The 26,308-nt window shown below is 26.0% G+C and overlaps 1 protein-coding gene across 2 annotated transcripts in view; it reads right to left on the bottom strand.

Moving 5' to 3' along the window:
* Window positions 1–307: 307 nt before the first annotated feature.
* Window positions 308–26,308, bottom strand: part of LOC142230676 (alpha-tocopherol transfer protein-like) — a 32,183-nt gene continuing 6,182 nt past the window's right edge. Inside the window, exons 1-6 of one of the 2 annotated variants that reach the window (XM_075301312.1) lie at window positions 20,755–20,921; window positions 19,473–19,632; window positions 13,613–13,694; window positions 4,539–4,844; window positions 561–697; window positions 308–489 (exon numbers count right to left, since the gene is read on the bottom strand). In XM_075301312.1, the coding sequence (XP_075157427.1) occupies window positions 450–489; window positions 561–697; window positions 4,539–4,844; window positions 13,613–13,694; window positions 19,473–19,632; window positions 20,755–20,845 (816 nt within the window). In that variant the 5' untranslated portion in view covers window positions 20,846–20,921 and the 3' untranslated portion in view covers window positions 308–449. Of the gene's footprint in view, window positions 490–560; window positions 698–4,538; window positions 4,845–13,612; window positions 13,695–19,472; window positions 19,633–20,754; window positions 20,922–26,308 lie in introns of those variants that run through there. The other variant, XM_075301311.1, reaches the window with a different exon arrangement.

The following is a 26,308-nucleotide window of genomic DNA, read 5'->3' as shown; positions in this document are numbered from 1 at the left end:
GTGGCAGTGTTTAGAAGAAGTTTCTACGCAATCCATGTATGTACCCTCCATAAGCTTCGGCCTGGCCGAACTTACGGCCGTATATACTTGTTTACTTTCATTTATGCCGCCTAAAAATATGCAAATAATTTTTTTTATAGTAGGTAAACTGGGTTCACCACTAAACTGTTAATTTCAAGGATTGATTTTCGATGAAATGGATCTAAAATGATTGTTAGGAGTATTTAAATATTTTTTGTAAAAACGAAACTTCAAAACTTAGTAAAAGAAACTAGAAATAAAATCCATTGTATTAAAAACATATGTGTCAGCGTTTGTTGTTATTTATTTATTGGTGTGCCCTTTATACACTTTTTGTAGCATTTTATTTATATTCTCAGCAGTAAAATTTATTTCTATTAATTTAAACAAAACTAATTTCCACAAATATAATTTGTTTATAATGTTTATTATTTCACAAGCCAATAATTTGGATCCATAATATAATCTCTGCAAAAATATATATAAAGAAAAAAATTAAATAAAATCAATTATTTTATATTCGTCTCCATTTATAGAACCTTTTCGATCTAATGCCATTCGTAACCTTCTCTGAAATATCTGAAAGTTTACCAGCATTACCACCATATTCTTCAAAAAGTATTTCACGGGGAACATAGTCATAAAGTGCACCAAGGCCATTCGTGTGAAAGTGTGTCTGTTATGAGGAAAAATATTTTCAAATCATTATTATCTCTAAATCATACAAATAAATAAAAAAATACATAAATATAAATAAAAATTTGATTGAAGTTGTGTAAACGTAAATTAATTAAAACATTAAGAGCTACAATTAAATTTAAGAAATTTATTTAATTAAAATAATTTATAAAATTTTAAAATAATTTTATTTATTTATTCATTTAAGAATATGACTGAAATTAGAATTTTAATTAAAAACGTAAACACGTTCAATCAGTTTCTTAAATAAATTAAATTAATTTAAAATTTTAAAAATTATTGTATTTAAATTAATTTTTAATTTAATTTTAAATTACAAACAATTAATTAAATTTATTTCTTAAATCTAATTGTAGCACTTAATTTTTTAATTACTTAACGTTTTGAACATTAATCAAATTTAATTAAAAACGTAAAAACTTTCAGTCACATTCTTAAATAAAAAAATAAATAAGTTAATTTTAAATTTTATAAATTATTTCAATTAAAAATTTAATTAAAAAAATTAATTTAATAAAAATAATAAAAACTTTCAGTCACATTCTTAGATAAATAAGTAAATAAGTTAAATTAATTTTAAATTTTATAAATTAGTTTAATTAAAAAAATTAGTTTAATTCTTAAATAAATAAATTCAATAATTTAAATAATTTTAGATTTTATAAAAAATTAAATTTTAAAAATTATTTTAATTAAAATAATTTTTTAATTTAATCTTAAATTTAATTTTAAATTAAAAACAGTTAAGTAAATTAATTTCTTAAATTTAATTGTAGCACTTAATTTTTTAACTAATTAACGGTTTTAACTTCAATCAAATTTAATTAAAAACGTAAAACCTTTCAATCACATCCTTAAATAAAAGTAAATAAGTAATTTTTAAAAATTATTGTAATTAAACAATTAATTTAAAAAAATAATTTGATTTTAATTCAATAAATTAAATTAATTTTAACTTTTATAAAAAAATAATTTTAAAAATAATTTTAATTAAATTATTTTTTTTAATTTAATCTAAAATTTAGATTTAAATTAGAAACAGTTCATTAAATTTTGTAGCAATTAATTTTTTAATTAATTAACGTTTAATTTCTTAAATATAATTGTAGCACTTAATTTTTTAATTAATTAACGGTTTTAACTTCAACCAAATTTAATTAAAAACGTAAAACCTTTCAATCACATCCTTAAATAAAAGTAAATAAGTAATTTAAGTTAATTTCAAATTTTAAAAATTATTTTAAGTAAACAATTAATTTAAAAAAATAATTTGATTTTAATTAAATAAATTACTAAATTAAATTAATTTTAACTTTTATAAAAAAATAATTTTAAAAATTATTTTAATTAAATTAATTTTTTAGTTTAATCTAAAATTTAAATTTAATTTAAAAACAATTAATTAATTTTTGTAGCAATTAATTTTTTAATTAATTAACGTTTTTACCTTCAATCAAATTTAGTTAAAAACGTACACAATTAATTTAATTCTTAAATAAAAAATAAATAAGTTAAATTAATTTTACATTTTATAAATTACTTTAATTAAAAGTATTATTTAAAATTTTTTAAATTAATTTAATAAATAAATCGATTATTTAAATTTATTTTAAATTTTATAAATTATTCGAATTTCAAATATAATTTAAAAAATTAATTTAATATAATAAAAACGTTCATTTACATTCTTAGAAAAATAAGTAAATAAGTTAAATTAATTTTAAATTTTATAAATTAGTTTAATTAAAAAATTAGTTTGATTCTTAAATAAATAAATTCAATAATTTAATAAATTTTAAATTTTATAAAAAAAATAAATTTTAAAAATTATTTTAATTAAAATAATTTTTTAATTTAATCTTTAATTTTAAATTAAAAACAGTTAAGTAAATTAAGTTCTTAAATTTAATTGTAGCACTTAATTTTTTAATTTAATTAAAAACGTAAAACCTTTCAATCACATCCTTAAATCAAAATACATAAATAAATTAAATTAATTTAAAATTTTATAAATTATTTTAATGAAACACTCAATTTTATTTTTAAATAAATAAATTAATTTTAACTTTAAAAAAGTAATTTTAAAAATTATTTTAGTTAAATGAATTTTTTCATTTAACCTAAAATTTAGTTTTAAATTAAAAACAATTAATTAATTTTTGTAGCAATTAATTTTTAATTTTTAATTAACGTTTTTAACGTGAATTAAATTTAGTTAAAAACGTAAACAATTAATCAGTTAAAAGTTTTAATTAAAAAAATTAATTTAATAAATAAATCAATTATTTAAATTTATTTTAAATTTTATAAATTATTTGAATTTCAAATTTAATTAAACAAATTAATTTAATAAAAATAATTTAATTTAATTTAATCTTAAGTTTAATTTTAAATTTAAATAAAATTAGCACTTAATTTTTTAATTAAATAACGTTTTTAACTTCAATCAAATTTAATCAAAAACGTAAAAGCTTTCAGTCATATTCTTCAATAAATAAATAAATTATTTAAATTAATTTAAAATTTTAGAAATTATTTTAATTAAAAATTTAATTTAAAAAATTAATTTAATAAAAATATTTTTTAAATTTAGTCTTAAATTTAATTTTAAATTAAAAACAATTAATTAAATTAATTTCTTAAATTTAATTGTAACACTTAATTTTTTAATTAAATAACGTTTTTAACTTCAATCAAATTTTATCAAAATTGAAAAATCATTAATTTATTATTGTAAAAACGTAAAAGATTTCAGTCATAGTCTTCAATAAATAAATAAATTACTTAAATTAATTTAAAACTTTATAAATTATTTTAACTAGAAGCTTAATTTAAAAAATTAATTTAATCAAAATAATTTTTTAATTTAATCTTAAATGTAATATTAAACTAAAAAAAACTAATTAAATTAATTTCTTAAATTTAATTGTTGCACTTAATTTTTTAATAAATTAACGTTTGTAACGTTAAATTAGTTTTAAATTTTATAAATTATCTTAAATAAAAACTTAATTTAAAAAATTAATTTAATTCTTAAATAAATAAACTATTTAATTAAATTAATTTTAAATTTTATAAATTATTTTAATTTTAATTAAAAATTTAATTTAAGAAATTAATTTAATACGACAATTTTTTAATTTAATCTTAAGTTTAATTTTAAATTAGTTGTAGCTCTTAATTTTTTAATTAATTTCAACTTCCATCAAATTTTTAATTTAATTAAAAACGTAAAATCTATAAGTCATTTTCTTCTAATTTTTACAATTTAAAATTAATTTAATCTATAATTTTTTATATTTTTTTAATTTAGATTTTATTTATTTCAGATAAAATATAACAGATAAAATAATATATTTAAGAAAATGATTGAACATTTTGATGTTTTTAATTAAAATTCTTATTGTCTCAATTAACATTTAATTAAATAAAAAATATTGCAAATTAATAATATAATTGAAACTTTTTGTCTTAAATAATTATTTTCTATACTAAAATTTCAAGAAAACCCCAACTTTATATGTAATCGGAAAATACATAAAAAAATTCTGAATCATATGAATTCTTATAGAATTACAAAAAAAAGATATAATTATAAATAAAACAAAAATCAATTAAATTTTAATTAAATCAATGAAAAATTAATCATAAGTGCCTAAGAAATGATTTAAAAAGTTATATAACTATACTTTAAATTCTAATTAATATTGTGATTGATACTATCCTTTTTGTGATTGAAGCAATTTAAATTAATAAAATTAATTGGAAAATTTAATTTCGTGATTGAATCAGAAAACAAATAATTTTTTCCTTTGTACCTTATCTATGAATTCCTTCTTCATAAATGGTTTGATAACAGCAAAGAGTTTATTAATATATGAGGGACAATTGATGAAATGCAAGCCCATTAGGGTACAAGGACAATATTTCTGAAAATATTTAAGAATTGTGGCCAATGTGAAGAGAGATGCCTTGGCGGCATGTCTCATGGTTACTCCTTCCACATCCAAAATGTGTATGATTCCATCATAAACATAGATTTTATCGTCCTCCACCCTATCCGGCATAGTTACTCCATAATCGTAAAACATGATAAGATGTTTGACATTTTCAGCAAAATTAACCTAGACAAAAAAAAATGGTATAACATAAAAATTTCGAAAGTGTCAGAAATTATTCAATATATACTAAAATTAAGTACAAACAAAATTTTTAAAATTAAATTAAAGAACGCAAATGTAAAAACTAAGAACGAGTGCGACAAAAATAAAAATAAAATCTTAAGAAAGGCTTATTTCTTAACCTATCATTATTGTTTTCTTTATGGTGTAACGGATCTCCAATTTGATCTCCAATCTTTTTTTCTTCAAACAACGAAACAAATTTCTTATCGATATACAGTGAAACCTCTCAAAATTGGACAATCTGATAAGTGGACACCTACAATAAAATTAACCTCTCAATTGTGGACACCACCCAGATATCGACAAAATGTAGACGACAATGGGCGTCCCCTTTACTTAAGATTTCAGTGAAAGTAGAAGGTGTTCATGTCCTGAAAATTGGGTGCCTCATTTTTGAAACATCTCCGATTTGCTTGAAATTTTCAAAGAAGGCTCTTGATGCCCTCTAGATCAAGATCCGCTACTCTATCTTTCGATATTTGATCGGGAAGGAAGACCTCTCATTGGCATTATTTGCCGCGAAAAAACTAAACTTATCCTATTTAAAATGGATATTAAGGTCGGTCTTTACTTGAAATTAACAAAGGCAATCTGAAAAATACCTTGAGTGTGCTGCGGCACATTTATTTTTGTAAATAATCAATTAATAAAAATAAACAAGTAAGGAAAGTCTAAAGTCGGGTGGGGCCGACTATATTATACCCTGCACCACTTTGTAGATCTAAATTTTCGATACCATATCACATCCGTCAAATGTGTTGGGTGCTATATATAAAGGTTTGTCCCAAATACATACATTTAAATATCACTCGATTTGGACAGAATTTGATCTATAGACTCAAAATTTAAGTTGGCTAATGCACTAGGGTGGAACACAATTTTAGTAAAGAAATATGGGAAACATTTAAATCTGAAGCAATTTTAAGGAAACTTCGCAAAAGTTTATTTATGATTTATCACTCGATATATATGTATTAGAAGTTTAGGAAAAATAGAGTCATTTTTACAACTTTTCGACTAAGCAGTGGCGATTTAACAAGGAAAACGTTGGTATTTTGACCATTTTTTTCGAAATCAGAAAAACATATATATGGGAGCTATATCTAAATCTTAACCGATTTCAACCAAATATTGCACGCATAGCTACAATGCTAATTCTACTCCCTGTGCAAAATTTCAACTAAATCGGACCAAAAAATTGGCCTCTGTGGTCATAAGCTATATATTGGAGCTATATCTAAATCTGAACCGATTTCAACCAAATTTAGCACGCATAGCTACAATGCTAATTCTACTCCCTCTGCAAAATTTCAACTAAATTGGGGTAAAACTCTGGCTTCTGGGACCGTATTAGTCCATATCGGGCGAAAGATATATATGGGAGCTATATCTAAATCTGAACCGATTTCAATAAAATTTGGCAAACTTGACTATAGTACTAATTGTTCTTCGTGTGCAAAAGTTTAAGCAAATTAGGGTAAAACTCTGGCTTCTGGGGCCATATAAGTCCATATCGGGCGAAATATATATATGGGAGCTATATCTAAATCTGAACCGATTTCTTCCAAAATCAATAGGAATCTATTCTGAGCCAAAACACATACTTGTGCCAAATTTGTAATCAAAATCTAGGTCTAAAACTAGGTCGCAGTTTTAGACCTAGACTTTGATTACAAAAATGTGTTCACGGACAGACGGACAGACGGACATCGCGACATGTCTATCTCGTCTCCTTCTGGGTGTTGCAAACATATGCACTAACTTATAATACCACTCCACAGTGTGGAGCAGGGTATAAAAACAACCTCCCCTTGTCCGACATCAGTTCGATTTGATTTTCTCTAAATTGATGGAATTTTTTAAGTTTTGGTAGATTTTGCCAAATATTTCTCTCTAACTAAGAGTTACTTAAATTTTATACCGAAATAAAATATTAAAAAAATTTTTATAGAAATTTGCTTGAAATCTGTAGAAATAAAATTTTGACAACATTCTCTACAGAAATAAAAATTCGACAGAATTTTCTATAGAAATACAATTTTGATAAAATAAAATAAAATAAAATGTTGACAACAGAAATAAAAATTCGACAAAATTTTCTATAGAAATACAATTTTGATAAAATTTTGTACAGAAATATAATTTTGACAAAATTTTCTATATAAATATAATTTTGATAAAATTTTCTATAGAAATAAAAATTTGACAAAATTTTCTCATTTTATTTTAGAAATAAAATTTTGTCAAAATTTTATTTCTAAAATTTTGAAAAAATTTTCTATAGAAATAAAATTTTGATAAAATTTTCTATAGAAATAAAATTTTGAAAGAAATTCTATAGAAATAAAATAAAATAACATTATAAATCCGAAACATGGTAGATTTTTACTAGATGGGTGGAATTTTTTACGTTTTGGTAGATTTTGCCCAATATTTCTCTCTAACTAAGAGTTACTTAAATTTTATACAGAAATATAATATTAAAAAATTGTTATAGAAATTTTCTTGAAATCTGTAGAAATAAAATTTTGACAAACTTTTCTATAGAACTAAAATTTTGACAAATTTTTCTATAGGAATAAAATTTTGGCAAAATTTTCTATAGAAATAAAAATTCGATAAAATTTTCTATAGAAATAAAATTTTGATAAAATTTTCTATAGAAATAAAATTTTGACAAAATTTTCTATAGAAATAAAATTTTGACAAAATTTTCTATAGAAATAAAATGTTTACAAAATTTTCTATAGAAATAAAATTTTGACATTATTCTCTATAGGAATAAAATTTTGACAAAATTTTCTATAGAAATAAAATTTTGAAAAAAAATTTCTATAAAAATAAAATTTGGTAAAATTTTCTATAGAAATAAAATTTTGAAAAAAATTCTATAGAAATAAAATTTTGACAAAATTTTCTATGGAAATAAAATTTTGACAAAATTTTCTTTAGAATAATATAAAATAACATTATAAATCCTAAACATGGTAGATTTTTACTGTTAGTTTTTACGGTAGATTTAGGCAAATATTTCTCTCTAACTAAGAGTTTGACAAAATTTTCTATAGAAATAAAATTTTGACAAAATTTTCTACATGAATAAAATTTCGACAAAATTTTCTACAGGAATAAAATTTTGATAAAATTTTCTACAGAAATAAAATTTCGACAAAATTTTCTACAGAAATAAAATTTCGAAAAAAAATTTCTATAGAAATAACATTTTGACAAAATTTTCGATACAAATAAAATTTTAACAAAATTTTCTTTAGAATAATATAAAATAATATTATGAAACCGAAACATGGTAGATTTTTACTGTTTGGTATATTGGTGGAATTTTTTTCATTTTGGTAGATTTTGGCAAATATTTCTCTTTAACTAAGAGTTACTTAAATTTTATATAGAAATATTAACAATTTTTTTATAGAAATTTTCTTGAAATCTGTAGAAATCAAATGTTGACAAAATTTTCTATAGAAATAAAATGTGACAAAATTTTCTAGAAAACTACAATTTTGACATAATTTTCTATAGATATAAAATTTTGATAAAATTTTCTATAGAAATAAAATTTTGAAAAAAATTTCTATAGAAATAAAATTTTGACAAAATTTTCTATAGAAATAAAATTTTGACAAAATTTTCTATGGAAATAAAATATTGACAAAATTTTCTTTAGAATAATATAAAATAACATTATAAAACTGAAACATGATCGATTTTTACTGTTTGGTAAATGATTAGTGGTTGTGGTAGATTTTGCCAAATATTTCGCTCTAACTAAGAGTTATTTAAATTTTGTACAGAAATAAAATATTAACAATTTTTTTATAAAAATTTGCCTGAAATCCGTAGAAATAAAATTTTATAGAAAAAAAAAATTTTGATTAAATTTTCTATAGAAATAAAATTTTATTAAAACTTTCTATAGAAATAAAATTTTGAAAAGCTTCTATAGAAAAAATTTTTACGAAATTTTCTTTAGAATAATATAAAATAACATTATAAAACCGAAACATGATAGATTTTTACTGTTTGGTAGATTGGTGGAATTTTTTACGTTTTGGTAGATTTTTCCAAATATTTCTCTCTAACTAAGAGTCATTTAAATTTTGTACAGAAATAAAATATTAACAATTTTTATAGAAATTGCTTGAAATCTGTAGAAATAAAATTTTGACAAAATTTTCTATAGAAATAAAATTTGGCAAAATTTTCTATTGAAATAAAATTTTGACAAAATTTTCGACAAAAATAAAATTTTGACAAAATTTTCTACAGAAATAAAATTTCGACAAAATTTTCTATAGAAATAAAATTTTGTCAAAATTTTCTATACAAATAAAATTTTGACAAAATTTTCTATGGAAATAAAATTTTGACAAAATTTCCTATGGAAATAAAATTTTGACAAAATTTTCTTTAGAATAATATAAAATAACATTATAAATCCGAAACATGGTAGATTTTTACTGTTAGTTTTTACGGTAGATTTAGGCAAATATTTCTCTCTAACTAAGAGTTTGACAAAATTTTCTATTGAAATAAAATTTTGACAAAATTTTCTACATAAATAAAATTTCGACAAAATTTTCTACAGAAATAAAATTTCGACAAAATTTTCTACAGAAATAAAATTTCGACAAAATTTTCTACAGAAATAAAATTTCGAAAAAAAATTCTATAGAAATAACATTTTGACAAAATTTTCGATACAAATAAAATTTTGACAAAATTTTCTTTAGAATAATATAAAATAACATTATAAATCCGAAACATGGTAGATTTTTACTGTTTGGTAGATTGGTGGAATTTTTTACGTTTTGGTAGATGTAGGCAAATATTTCTCTCTAACTAAGAGTTACTTAAATTTTATACAGAAATAAAATATTAAAAAAAATTTATAGAAATTTGCTTGAAATCTGTAGAAATAAAATGTTGACAAAATTTTCTATAGAACTAAAATGTGGACAAAATTTTCTATAGGAATAAAATTTTGACAACATTTTCTATAGCAATAAAATATTGACAAATTTTTCTATAGAAATAAAACTTTGACAAAATTTTCTATAAAAATAAAATTTTAACAAAATTTTCTATAGAAATAAAATTTCGGCAAATTTTTCTGTAGAACTAAGATTTTGACGAAATTTTCTATAGAAATAAAATTGTGACAACATTTGATATAGAACTAAATTTTTGTCAAAATTTTCTATAGAAATAAAATTGTGAAAAAATTTTCTATACAAATAAATTTTTGAAAAAATTTTCTATAGAAATTAAATTTTGACAAATTTTCTGTGGAAATAAAATGTTGACAAATTTTTCTTTCGAATAATATAAAATAACATTACAAAACTGAAACATGATATATTTTTACTGTTTGGTAGATTGGTGGAATTTTTACGTTTTGGTAGACTTTGCCAAATATTTCTCTCTAACTAAGAGTTATTTAAATTTTGTACGGAAATAAAATATTAACAATTTTTTTTTATTATAGAAATTTGCCTGAAATCTGTAGAAACAAAATTTTGACAAAATTTTCTATAGAAATAAAATGTTGACAAAATTTCTATGGAAATAAAATTTTCTATAGAAATAAAATTTTCTATAGAAATAAAATTTTGAAAAAATTTCTATAGAAATAAAATTTTGACAAAATTTTCTATAGAAATAAAATTTTGACAAAATTTTCTTTAGAATAATATAAAATAACATTATAAATCCGAAACATGGTAGATTTTTACTGTTTGGTAGATTGGTGGAATTTTTTACGTTTTGGTAGATTTAGGCAAATATTTCTCTCTAACTAAGAGTTACTTAAATTTTTCACAGAAGTAAAATATTAACAATTTTTTTATAAAAATTTGCCTGAAATCTGTAGAAATAAAAATTTGCCAAAATTTTCTATAGAAATAAAAATTCGACAAAATTTTCTATAGAAATAAAATTTTGATAAAATTTCTATAGAAATAAAATTTTTATAAAATTTTTCAATAGAAATAAAATTTTGACAAAATTTTCTATAGAATTAAAATTTTGGCAAAATTTTCTATAGAAATAAAATTTTGATAAAATTCACTATAGAAAAAAAATTTTGACAAAATTTTCCTTAGAATAATATAAAATAACATTATAAAACTGAAACATGATAGGTTTTTACTGTTTGGTAAATGATTATTGGAATTTTTTACATTTTGGTAGATTTTGCCAAATATTTCTCTCTAACTAAGAGTTATTTAAATTTTGTACAGAAATAAAATATTAACAATTTCTTTATAGAAATTTGCTTGAAATCTGTAGAAATAAAATGTTGACAAAATTTTCTATAGAACTAAAATTTTGACAAAATTTTTTACAGAAATAAAATTTTGACAAAATTTTCTATAAAAATAAAATTTTGACAAAATTTTCTATAGAAATAAAAGTTTGACTAAATTTTCTATAGAAATAAAATTTTGACAAAATTTTCTATAGAAATAAAACTTTTACAAAATGTTCTATACAAATAAAATTTTAACAAAATTTTCTATAGAAATAAAATTTCAGCAAAATTTTCTATAGAACTAAAATTTTGACGAAATTTTCTATAGAAATAAAATGTTGACAGAATTTTCTATAGAAATAAAATTTTGATAAAATTTTCTATAGAAATAAAATTTTGAAAAAATTCTTTAGAAATAAAATTTTCTATGGAAATAAAATTGTGACAAAATTTTCTTTAGAATAATCTAAACTAACATTATAAAACATTTCGTTCGAAAACAAAACATTGTTTTACTAAACTCTAAAATTTTATCAAAAACGTAATTTTTTTTAATTTAGTGATGTTCGGTAAAATTTTCTTAAAAAGGAGTACTTAATTTTTTTGTGTCAGTACGAGAACGGGGCCTAGTTCAACTCTAGATGTTAATACTTCTCCATATATTTTACTTTTAGAGCTAAAAAAATTTGCAATTTTCATTTGAAGGTGATGCAGTGATAGGTTAGGTTAGGTGGCAGCCCGATGTATCAGGCTCACTTAGAATATTCAGTCCATTGTGATACCACATTGGTGAACTTCTCTCTTAAAGGGTGATACGGTCAAAATTTGGTCAAGAGAAAACGTGTAAATCGGTGAAATCGTTTATTTAAAAAATCAAATTAAATTTCTTTTGCAAGTTCAATTAGTATAAAATTCAGGAAAAATATTCAGTTAGGCTTTCGCTTTTCCAAATCCGAATTGCCGGGCCTCACGCGTGACACCTGCCATCAGATTTTGTACAGCCACCTTGTCCACCTTCTTCGCCGCAGAAAGCCAGTTTGCCTTGAACTGCTCGTCCTTAGCAGTTTTTTTGATCTTCTTTAGGTTCCGCTTGACAATAGCCCAGTATTTCTCAATTGGGCGGAGCTCTGGCGTGTTGGGAGGGTTCTTGTCCTTGGGAACCACCTGCACGTTGTTGGCGGCGTACCACTCCATGGCCTTTTTACCGTAATGGCAAGATGCCAAATCCGGCCAAAACAGTACGGAACAACCATGTTTCTTCAGGAAAGGCAGCAGACGTTTATTCAAACACTCTTTCACGTAAATTTCATGGTTGGCAGTCTCGGAAGCTATGAAAATGCTGTTTTCAAGCCACAAACCAGATATTTCTTTGCGAACTTTGACAGTTTTATGTGCTTGAAAATATCTGCTACCTTTCCCCTTCCTTTTGCCGTATAAAACACCTGTCCCGGAAGCTGCTTGTAGTCGGCTTTGACGTAGGTTTCGTCGTCCATTACCACGCAGTCAAACTTCGTCAGCATCGTCGTGTACAGCCTCCGGGATCGCGCTTTGGCCGTCGTATTTTGTTTATCATCTCGATTTGGAGCCACTATCTTCTTGTAAGTCGATAGTCCGGCTCGTTTTTTGGCTGGATGCACGGTTTTAGACGATACGCCCAGCTTATTTGCGGCATCTCGGAGAGAGAGGTTAGGGTTTCGCTTGAAACTACCGGCAACTCTCTTTGTCGTCTCTGCGGCTTCCGGTTTTCGATTTCCCCTCGATCCAGACTTCCTGGCTGTCGACAAATGTTCCCCAAACACTTTAATTACATTTGTAACGGTTGATTTGGCAACTTTTAGCGATTTTGCCAGCTTTGCGTGCGAGTAGCTCGGATTTTCGCGATGCGCGAGCAAAATTTTGATACGCTGCTCTTCTTGCTTGGACGGCATTTTGACAACTAAAGAGTGAATTCCAAAATCAAAATAGGAGCAACATTCTACACACACACACCTTCAAAATGAGGGGTGCAAAATTGAAAGAAATACGTCAAGTTTATATTGACCAAATTTTGACCGTATCACCCTTTATCACTGAGTGCTGCCCGATTCCATGTTAAGCTCAATGACAAGAGACTTCCTTTTTATAGTCGAGTCCGAACGGTGTTCCACATTGCAGTGAAACCAATTAGAGAAGCTTTGAAACCCTCAGAAATGTCACCAGCATTACTGAGGTGGGAAAAACTTTTTGGTGGTGAAAAACTTTTTGGTGTTCGGTCGAAGCAGGAATCGAACCCACGACCTTGTGTATGAAGGCGGGCATGCTAACCATTGCCCCACGGTGACTCCGTGTGATAAAACCGGGGTATATTGTGTCCGAAAATAACAATAATTAACCAGAATTTCTTTTCACTGTAGAAAAACTATTTTAGAATTTTGTTTTTGCTGTGAATCTAAACATGTACCGTTTGTGGATCAGTATTTTTTAGTTTGATGATTGTTACCCGATGGTTTTCTGGCGTTAATGCGGGTAATGATGCAAAATATCTGAAATTGTAAATAAAATATATCCATCATCAAATGCTAAATAAATCGTTTTGGGAAAAAGTGATTCACGAAATTAGTTGATTTAGTTAATGTTTTAATAGAAATTACTTATATCATGAAAATGGCAGTAACAATCACAGAATTATTAGAAATGTATACTTAACTAAAACCATTTGTTGATTTCTTCAGCATTTTCAAATAATTTTTCAATTGATTGAATTAAAAATTTAATTGATTTTGGTTTAAGTTTTTTTTAATTAAGGCAATCAATTATGTAATGCATTATAATTTATTTATTTATAATTATTTGAATGAATTTCCCTGTAAATTTTTAGGAATTTTCTATTTCCTTAAAAAATTTGTGATTATAATTATACACAGAAAAAAATATCCCCAAAATAGTTCCAATTAATTAATTAATTAATTAATTAATTTTACAAGATTATTTATTTAGCTTATTTATTTATTCATTATTAAGTTACAATTAAAATTGATAACTTAAAAAAAAGTTTAAGGGCTATGACAACTAAGGTCTTAAACTCTCTGATTATTAACTTTTTATACCTTCCACCATAGGATGGGGAGTATATTAACTTTGTCATTCCGTTTGTAACACATCGAAATATTGCTCTTAGACCCCATAAAGTATATATTAGAGGTCTGCACAACTCCATTTGTAAATGCAGAGTACACGTGTACTTGCTAAATGAGTACATCTATTTGAGAGAGTCGCAAAACAATTGGTACACATTTTAATGAACACCAAAAGCCACGAGTAACTTCTTGGGTCTACTCTGATGTCTTCACTACCAACAAACACATATTCCTCTTTCTCTCTTATTGAAGTGTACTCATAGTAATCACGTCGAGTATGTTGCGACAACAAAACTTCTTAAAGTACTCCATGTACCACGTGCAGTTTCAGAAATACAAGAAAACAGTTACTCTCCATAATATATGTTTTCGGATTGATATAAAGAACGGCTAACGTTAAGGTAAGTGTGTGACATACATAAATATATGAAATATGTGACATACATACATATCTATGATTAATAATTATGGAAAGTTTTGCTTCGCACATAACTGAGAAATACTTGTGGTACCACGTGAAGTGAAGAGAATCCATGTTGTACTTTTTCTCAAGTACTTACATTTTTATTGTTCCTTTTTTTCGGAACACATATTGTTTCGGATAAGTACTTGGTGGTATTTGACAAGCAAGTGTTCTCTTCACTTCACTACTTGCGCTCTGAGAGAAAGACAGTGTATGTACTATATTCGACAGCGAATTGCATACATGTAGTGAAAAGTTATTCGATGCAGACCTCTAGTATATATATTCTGGGTCGTGGTGAAATTCTGAATCGATCTGAGCATGTCTGTTGAAATCACGCTAACTTCCGAACGAAACAAGCTATCGACGTGAAACTTGGCACAAGTAGTTGTTATTGATGTAGGTCGGATGGTATTGAAAATGGGCCATATCGGTCCACTTTTACGTATAGCCCCCATATAAACCGACGCTCAGATTTGGCTTGCAGAGCCTCTTGGTGGAGCAAAATTCATTCAATCCGGCTGAAATTTGGTACATGGTGTCAGTATATGATCTCTAACAACCATGCAAAAATTGGTCCACATCGGTCCATAATTATATATAGCCCCCATATAAACCAATCCCCAGATTCGACCCCCGGAGCCCCTTGGAAAGGCTAAATCCATCCGATTCGGTTGAAATTTGGTACGTGATGTTAGTATATGGTATCCAAAAACCATGCAGGAATTGGTTCATATCAGTCCATAATTATATATAATTTATATAGCCCCCAAATAAACCGATCCACAGAGTTGACCTCCGGTGCCTTTTGGAGAAGCAGAATTGAAATATGGGAGTCGGTTATATGGGGGCTATATACAATTATGAACTTGATATAGACCAATTTTTGTGTGATAGGGGATCGATTTATCTGAGGGCTATATATAAATATAGACCGATATTGACCTAGTTAGGCATTGTTGTGAACGGCCATATACTAGCACAAAGTACCAAATTTCAACTGACTCGGATGAAATTTGCTCCTCCAAGAGGCTCCAAAACCAAATCTCGGGATCGGTTTATATGGGGCCTATATATGATTATGGACTGATATGGACCACTTTTGGCATGGTTGTTAAATATCACATACTACCACCACGTACCAAATTCCAACCAGATCGGATGAATTTTGCTTCTCCACACTGAACAAAATATTGTCGTGAGGTCAAAGATTTCATGTCTTTAAAATACGAATGCAAATTTTGCTTAGCATAGAAGACGCATTTCTCTAGTACAATGTTTCTTTCCTTGACCAAAGGTCGATAAACTTTTCAATGAAGTCGTATTGTTCTTATAATTAAGTGATGTGATTTAAAAATGGATATCATAACATGAAAGAAAAAATGTTTGGGCTAAGGTAAACTTGACTTTAATAATTAAAAAAAAAAAACTTTAAATTTAATGAAATTTTCTTAAATTTGTTGTCTTTTTGCATCTTGACTACAAAGCAAAAAATCGTTCAAATATAGGACATGTTTTTCAACACTTTATTTTAAAGACGTTGTTACTTGAAGCACAGCATAATTTCTACTAGAAGTCGAGTCTTAATTTGGAAAATAAAGTCGTCGTTAACTTGTTTTTAAAGGACTTTGATAGCATATGAAGAAAAAAAGCTGATACCAAATTTTTTAAAGTAAAGACAAAATCTTTGGAACCGGGTATGTTTTTTTTTCAGTGCAAAAGGCACCGGAGGTCAAATCTGGGGATCGGTTTATATGGGGGCTATATATAATTATGGACTGATATGAACCAATTTTTGCATGGGTGTTTGAGGTCATATATTAACACCACGTACCAAATTTCAACTGAATAGGATGAATTTTGCTCTTCCAAGGGGCTCCGGAGGTCAATTCTGGGGATCGGTTTATATGGGGGCTATATATAATTATGGACCGATATAGACCAATTTTTGCATGGTCATTAGAGACCATATACTAACACCATGTACCAAATTCCAACCGGATCGGATGAAATTTGCTTCTCTTAGAGGCTTCGCACGCCAAATCGGGGGATCGGTTTATATGGGGGCTATATATAATTATGGACCGATATAGACCAATTTTTGCATGGCCATTAGAGACCATATACTAACACCATGTACCAAATTCCAACCGGATCGGATGAAATTTGCTTCTCTTAGAGGCTTCGCACGCCAAATCGGGGGATCGGTTTATATGGGGGCTATATATAATTATGGACCGATGTGGACTAATTTTTGCACGGTTTTTAAGGACCATATACTAACACCATGTACCAAATTTCAGCCAGATCGGATGAAATTTGCTTCTCTTAGACGCTGCGCAAGCCAAATCTGGGGATCGGTTAATATGGGGGCTATATATAATTATGGACCGATGTGGACCAATTTTTGCATGGTTTTAAAGGACCATATACTAACACCATGTACCAAATTTCAGCCGGATCGGATGAAGTTTTCTTCTCTTAGAGGTTCCGCAAGCCAAATCGGGGGATCGGTTTATATGGGGGCTATATATAATTATTGACCGATGTGGACCAATTTTTGCCTGTTTGTTAGAGACCATATACTGACACCATGTACCAAATTTCAGCCGGATCGGATGAAATTTTCTTCTCTTAGAAGCTCCACAAGCCAAATCTGGGGATCGGTTTATATGGGGGCTATATATAATTATGGACCGATGTGGACCAATTTTTGCATGGTTGTTAGAGACCATATAGTAACACCATGTACCAAATTTCAGCCAGATCGGATGAAATTTGCTTCTCTTAGAGGCCTCGCAAGCCAAATTTGGGGGTCCGTTTATATGGGGGCTATATATAATTATGGACCGATGTGGACCAATTTTTGCATGGTTGTTAGAGACCATATACTAACACCATGTACAAAATTTCAGCCGGATCGGATGAAATTTGCTTCTCTTAGAGGATCGGCAAGCCAAATTTGGGGGTCCGTTTATATGGGGGCTATACGTAAAAGTGGACCGATATGGCCCATTTGCAATACCATCCGACCTACATCAATAACAACTACTTGTGCCAAGTTTCAAGTCGATAGCTTGTTTCGTTCGGAAGTTAGCGTGATTTCAACAGACGGACGGACGGACGGACATGCTCAGATCGACTCAGAATTTCACCACGACCCAGAATGTATATACTTTATGGGGTCTTAGAGCAATATTTCGATGTGTTACAAACGGAATGACAAAGTTAATATACCCCCATCCTATGGTGGAGGGTATAAAAACAATAAATAATTGTTTTTCTCAATTAAAAAAAAACCAGTAAGGAAAGTCTAAAGTCGGGCGGGGCCGACTATATTATACCCTGCACCACTTTTCGATACCATATCACATCCGTCAAATGTGTTGGGGGCTATATATAAAGGTTTGTCCCAAATACATACATTTAAATATCACTCGATCTGGAAGAATTTGATAGACTTCTACAAAATCTATAGACTCAAAATTTAAGTCGGATAATGCACTAGGGTGGAACACAATGTTAGTAAAAAAATATGGGAAACGTTTAAATCTGAAGCAATTTTAAGGAAACTTCGAAAAAGTTTATTTATGATTTATCGCTCGATATATATGTATTAGAAGTTTAAGAAAATTAGAGTCATTTTTACAACTTTTCGACTAAGCAGTAGCGATTTTATAAGGAAAATGTTGGTATTTTGACCATTTTTGTCGAAATCAGAAAAACATATATATGGGAGCTATATCTAAATCTGAACCGATTTCAACCAAATTTGGCACGCATAGCTACAATGCTAATTCTACTCCCTGTGCGAAATTTCAACTAAATCGGAGTTAAAAATTGGCCTCTGTGGTCATATGAGTGTAAATCGGGCGAAAGCTTTATATGGGAGATATATCCAAATCTGAACCGATTTCAAGCAAATTTGGCACGCATAGTTACAACGCTAATTCTACTCTCTATGCAAAATTTCAACCAAATCGGAGCAAAAAATTGGCCTCTGTGGGCAAATGAGTGTAAATCGGGCGAAAGCTATATATGGGAGCTATATCGAAATCTGAACCGATTTTGCTGATATTTTGCAAGTTTTTCGAGACTCATAAAATATTCGGATGTACGGAATTTGAGGAAGATAGGTTGATATACACGCCAATTATGACCAGATCGGTGAAAAATATATATGGCAGCTATATCTAAATCTGAACCGATTTTTTCCAAAATCAATAGGGATCGTCTTTGAGCCGAAACAGGACCCTATACCAAATTTTAGGACAATCGGACTAAAACTGCGAGCTGTACTTTGCACACAAAAATACATCAACAGACAGACAGACAGACAGACAGAGAGACAGACAGACAGACAGACGGACAGACAGACAGACGGACATCGCTAAATCGACTCAGAATTTAATTCTAAGCCGATCCGTATACTAAAAGGTTGGTCTATGATTACTCCTTCTTGGCGTTACATACAAATGCACAAACTTATTATACCCTGTACCACAGTAGTGGTGAAGGGTATAAAAATGGAATTTTTCGACCAAACTCAATTAAATTTTTAATTGTACCAATTAAAAAATTAATTGAAAGACCCGAATAAATCAATTAATTTTTTAATTCTAATTAATTCCATAATTGGTACCATCACTTTCGTGATTGAAGAAGTTTCAATTAAAAAATTTATTTGATCAATTTATTTCACGATTTTAAAACTCACGTACGCCAGTTCATCGGATTTTCGAAATTCTTCACTTTGGGGATCACGATTAAAAAACACATTCGGATGCTTACACCGCAACGAATAGTTGGCTTCTATAAGCATTTTGGTTTCCTTCAAGTTTCCTTTTGTTTTTATGTAGAAACGCTTCAAATAAATGCGATCTGAAAATAAAAATGTGGAGATATAAATGAGGATGAGCTTTCCAGTAAATAACATTGATATACAATTAAAAACTCTATAAACGCTATAGTACTGAGAGTCAATTGTACAAAGGGAAAAATGTCAGAAATAGAAATATCCATGATCTGCGGCAGACATTTTTGTCTACCACCGATGGAGTTGCCATAAGAACGTCTAACGAATATTTTAAGAAAAACGAAAGCTGTTCATGAAATCGTGAGCCATTTTGATTTTTCGTGAACGTTTCCGTTTCAATGTTTTACCCCTCGTTCACAATTTTGGAACGTAATTTTTTTTCTATTATTCACGAAAAACGAAAACAAATGATTTCTTCACATTTATATAGGGCTCTGACGATAGCTACTTGTGATTTTCCGGGCATCACATCCACACATCACAGCAATCACACTATCAAGCATCGAATACGTTTATTTCTCAATGTAAAAGATCAGAATGCTTTTGTAAGCCTGTAAACAATAGAATGAACTGTCACTGGAATATAAACCACCAGCTGTCAGCCAAACCGCTTCGAAATGATAATAACCCAGCAAAAAATTTTGGATGTTGTTCTAAAGGCACAACTTTAAAAGAACTTCCAAATATGTTCAACCAAAGATGTTCTTTATTTAAACTACTCAGAAAGTTCTTTTAATTCAATTTTACAAATTATTTAAATTTTTTCGAAAAAAAATCTATTCTAGCAAAATAGCGAATTTTTGAAAATATTTGAGGACAAAGGTTTCAGAAAAACGTGCAAAAAAATTATTTATTTGGCAAAATATCACAAAATTTTTTAATTCACATCCAAAACACCGAATTCGCATCAAATCTTAAGAAGTGTTGTAAATTCAGTGCAATGGCTGTTGAAATGATAAATCCGTCCTATGAGAAACCAATGTCAAGTTCATCGCTTGTGGGCCAAATTTCCACCACTTCCGAATCCAAAAAGAACACTACATTTTCTTGGAGGCTTTTGTTTTTGCTGGGAACCTAAAGTTAGTTGCAATACATATGAGCCACACTGTATATACTTCTACATCAGAGCCTTCTTCTATTTTCTTTTATCTCCACAATTTTTATATATTTATTTTTTATCGAAGTACCTATTTTCTGTGGTAGATTTTTATTTTCCTCAAACCATTTTTGAAGATGGTCAATTTCGTTTATCGACACAGTATTGCCACAAATATCCATTGTGATTGAAAAATGATTCAATTATTTCAACTATGGAGGTAAAAATGCCTCTATGCCTCAACGAATATAACAAACAAACTGATTGTCTGCGAAATAAACTTAATAAAGTTTCTCAATAAAGATCGTTAGAACAGGTTTTGTTTTCTAATATTTCCGTACACCTTCCAAAATTAAATTTGCAGGTCAAATAAAAATAAACAAACCTGCATTTCAAAGGTTAGAACTAAATCATTATATTCCATTTCCATACAGTCACAGTAGAATTAATAGAGTCACTTGCACTTTTTGTCAATCAGGTTTTTGTGAATACTATATTTTGTGCAAATAAAAGTACAGGGTGATCGAATAATAATACACACGATTATTGGTTAATATAAGCAATAGAAACAAGTAAGGAATAGAGACAAGTAAAGTCGGGCTGGGTCGACTATATTATACAAAATTGTATTTCTATAGAAAACTTTGACATAATTTTATTTTATAGAAAATTTTGACAAAATTTTATTTCTATAGAAAATTTTGTCAAAATGTTATATCTATAGAAAATTTTGTTTAATATTTAAGTTCTCTAGAAAGTTTTGCCAAAATTTTATTTCTATAGAAAATTTTGTGAAAATTTTATCAACATTTTATTTCTATAGAAAATTTTATCAAAGTTTATTTCTATAGGAAATTTTACTTCTATAGAAAATTTTGTGAAAATTTTAATTCTATAGAAAATTTTGACCAAATTTTACTTCTATAGAAAATTTTGTCAAAATTTTATTTCTATCGAAAATTTTAATAAAGTTTTATTTGTATAGAAAATTTTGTCAAAAATTTATTTTTATGGACAATTGTGTTAAAATTTTATTTTAACAAAAATATTTAACAAAAAATTTTATTTTAATAGAAAATTTTATCAACATTTTATTTCTATAGAAAATTTTGTCAAAATTTTATTTCTGTAGAAAATTTTGTGAAAATTTTACTTCTATAGAAAATTTGGTCAAAATTTTTACATCTATAGAAAATTTTGTCAAAACTTTATTTCTATAGAAAATTTTGTCAAAACTTTATTTCTATAGAAAATTTTGTCAAAATTGTACATCTATGGAAAATCTTGTCAAAATTAATAGAGTCACTTGCACTTTTTGTCAATCAGGTTTTTGTGAATACTATATTTTGTGCAAATAAAAGTACAGGGTGATCCAATAATAATACACACTATTATTGGTTAATATAAGCAATAGAAACAAATAAGGAATAGAGACAAGTAAAGTCGGGCTGGGTCGACTATATTATACAAAATTGTATTTCTATAGAAAACTTTGACATAATTTTATTTTATAGAAAATTTTGACAAAATTTTATTTCTATAGAAAATTTTGTCAAAATGTTATATCTATAGAAAATTTTGTTTAATATTTAAGTTCTCTAGAAAGTTTTGCCAAAATTTTATTTCTATAGAAAATTTTGTGAAAATTTTATCAACATTTTATTTCTATAGAAAATTTTATCAAAGTTTATTTCTATAGGAAATTTTACTTCTATAGAAAATTTTGTGAAAATTTTAATTCTATAGAAAATTTTGACCAAATTTTATTTCTATAGAAAATTTTGTCAAAATTTTATTTCTATCGAAAATTTTAATAAAGTTTTATTTGTATAGAAAATTTTGTCAAAAATTTATTTTTATGGACAATTGTGTTAAAATTTTATTTTAACAAAAATATTTAACAAAAAATTTTATATTAATAGAAAATTTTATCAACATTTTATTTCTATAGAAAATTTTGTCAAAATTTTATTTCTGTAGAAAATTTTGTGAAAATTTTACTTCTATAGAAAATTTTGTCAAAATTTTACTTCTATAGAAAATTTTGTCAAAACTTTATTTCTATAGAAAATTTTGTCAAAATTTTATTTCTATAGAAAATTTTGTCAAAATTTTATTTCTATAGAAAAATTTTATTTTTATAGAAAATTTTGTCAATATTTAAGTTGTATAGAAAATTTTACCAACATTTTATTTCTATAGAAAATTTTGTGAAAATTTTATTTCTACAGAAAATTTTGTCAACATTTTATTTCGATAGAGAATTTTGTCAAAATTTTATTCTATGGAAAATTTTTTAAAAATTTTATTTCTATAGAAAATTTGGTCAAAATTATTATTACTGTAGAAAATTTTATCAAAATTTTATTTCTATAAAAAATTTTGTCAAAATTTTATATATATATAGAAAATTTTGTCAAAATTTTATTTCTATAGAAAAATTTTATATTTATAAAATTTTATGAAAATTTTATTTCTATAGAAAATTCGGTCAAAATTTTATTTCTATAGAAAATTTTATTTCCACAGAAATAAAATTTTATCAAAAAAAATTTTATTTCTATAGACAATTCTGTTAAAATTTTATTTCTGTAGAAAATTTTGTTAAAGTTATTTCTATAGAAAATTTTGTCAAAATTTTCTGCAAGTAGAGGATGCTGATGAGGAATGTGGTAATTCCGAAACGTGCGTCCATCCAAATATTTTGCAGTCTATAGGGCTTTGCCCAAATAAATTTGACAAACATTCTTTTCCTCTGTTGGTTAAGCTACACTTGTAGTTTAGTCAACAACAATGCTTAAAGAACAAAACCAACAATAACAAAACAAAAAGAATGGAAAAAGAAGAGGAAGCACGCTCAAAATAAACCCAGCCAATTGAATTCAAATCGATGATTTGGCAGTGGCATTGGAAAAGAGATATGTATGTTTTGAATTTATTTCGGCATAAGCCGGCTATCATACAAAACCTTTTTTCGGAGGGTTCAAGTGTGGTTCATTGTTGGGTTTAATGAACTGTCTGAATTTATTCTGATAATTGGTTGATAGTTTTGCTGCAAGTAGAGGATGCTGATGAGGAATGTGGTAATTCCGAAACGTGCGTCCATCCAACCATCTTGCAGTCTATAGGGCTTTGCCCAACTAAATTTGACAAACATTCTTTTCCTCTGTTGGTTAAGCTACACTTGTAGTGTGGTCAATGTATGGTTTTAAGCTGCAATAAAAAACAACAAAAATGCTTAAAGAACAAAAAATTGCTTAAAGAGAAAATTTTATTTCTATAGAAAATTTTGTCAAAATTTTATTTTTATTTATTTATTTATATATCTACAATCATAATGAATTATGAAAATAAACAGGTAATATAGGTCAACATTTTATTTCTATAGATAATTTAGTCAAAATTTTATTTTTATAGAAAATTTTGTCACAATTTTACACGCAGAGAAGAAACATGATTGTCACAATCATATTCGAAGAGCAAAATAATATGATAAGAGCTATTTTTGCGGCGACCATGTAACATTTTCACCTGCAACCATGTTTGCTCAGTGAACATGGTTCTAAGAAAAATAAAATTGTCCTCATCTAAAATGTTATTATATTGATAAAAAAGAATTTTGTTTGAATGAAACGACAATGGTCACGATTTAAAATGTTATGGTATTCATTAAAAATGTTTTTCTCCTAGTTAAAAGAACATGGTCACAACCAAAAATGTTTTGATTTTTATGAAAAAACTTTTTTCGTCGTCGAAAAAAGGACGCCACTTGAGAAAAGAAAACACAAAATTAACTTTATTTGTTTGTTTTTATTTATTTATAAACTAATTCATTGTTTATTTGTATTTATAATGCCGTTCAAGCAAACATCATATATTTTTACACACTCTATTTTATTTAAATTTCAACTATCAGTAATTATTCCACATTTACATCGTGCCCATCAAATGTACAAACGCAGGCATCATGTAAGTGCAAATAAAAATAAATGATACCATATAGCAAAATGCAGAACAAAAAACAGGTACATTTTTTCAATTACACTTTCTTTTTGTCTTCACATAAAACCACGTGTCACTTCTGAATAAATAAATTAACACAAAACACAGTAAATCCGTATTCTTCGTCCATTCCAAGAAACAATCAACACACGACTGACGCGCAAAATGAAAATCGTGTGTACCTGCTCAATGTTTCTATAAAATTCTTTTCGCTGCAAACATGTTAAAAAATTAAATGGTCACGAAAAAAAATGTAAATGGTCTTTATGTACATGTAATGGTTCTAGACATGTCTATACTTAACCTATAAAAATACTTTTTTCCCTGTAAAAAAAGTAAAAAAATTGAATGGTCAGGTACATGATTTCCCCGACCATTTATTGGTCTCAAATTCTATCATTTAAATGATAGAACATGTTTGCGGTACATGTTTTATATCTATAGAATATTTAAGTTGTATAGAAAATTTTACCAAATTTTATTTCTATAGAAAAGTTTGTGAAAAATTTAATTTCTACAGAAAATTTTGACAACATTTTATTTCTATAGAAAATGTTGTCATAATTTTATTTCTATGGCAAATTTTTTTAAACATTTTATTTCTACAGAAAATTTGGTCAAAATTTTACTTCTATAGAAAATTTTATTTCTATAGACAATTCTGTTGAAATTTTATTTCTGTAGAAAATTTTGTTAAAATTTTATTTCTATAGAAAATTTAGTCAAAATTTTATATCTATAGAAAATTTTACAAAAATTTTATTTCTTTTTGTGATCATTTTATATAAATTTTATCAACATTTTATTTCTATAGATAATTTAGTCAAAATTTTATTTCTATAGAAAATTTTGTTAAAATTTTATGTCTATAGAAAAATTATATCAACATTTTATTTTTATAGAAAATTTCAATATTTGATATCTATAGAAAATTTTGTCAAAATTTTATTTCTATAGAAAAATTTTAATTTTATAGAAAATTTTGTCAATATTTAAGTTGTATAGAAAATTTTACCAAAAGTTTGTTTCTATAGAAAATTTTGTGAAAATTTTATTTCTACAGAAAATTTTGTCAACATTTTATTTCTATAGAAAATGTTGTCATAATTTAGTTCTATAGAAAATTTGGTCAAAATTTTACTTCTATAGAAAATTTTATTTCTACAGAAATAAAATTTCATCAAAATTATATTTCTATAGACAATTCTGTTAAAATTTTATTTCTGTAGAAAATTTAGTCAAAATTTTATATCTATAGAAAATTTTGCAAAAATTTTATTTCTATAGAAAATTTTGTGAACATTTTATTTATATTTTACTAACATTTTATTTCTATAGATAATTTTGTCAAAATTTTATTTCTGTAGAAAATTTTGTCAAAATTTTATTTCTATAGAAAAATTGTATCAAAATTTTATTTTTATAGAAAATTTTGTCAAATTTTATATTTATAGAAAATTTTGTCAAAATTTTATTTCTATAGAAACATTTTATTTTTATAGAAAATTTTGTCAAAATTTTATATCTATAGAAATTTTTGTCAATATTTAAGTTGTATAGAAAATTTTACCAAATTTTATTTCTATAGAAAATTTTATTTCTACAGAAAATTTTGTCAACATTTTATTTCTATAGAAAATGTT

This window comes from Haematobia irritans, chromosome 3 (genome assembly GCF_050003625.1).
Source record: "Haematobia irritans isolate KBUSLIRL chromosome 3, ASM5000362v1, whole genome shotgun sequence".
Taxonomy (NCBI): domain Eukaryota; kingdom Metazoa; phylum Arthropoda; class Insecta; order Diptera; family Muscidae; genus Haematobia; species Haematobia irritans.
Note: the sequence above shows the minus strand (reverse complement) of the source record. Positions and strands in the feature narration are given on the sequence as shown.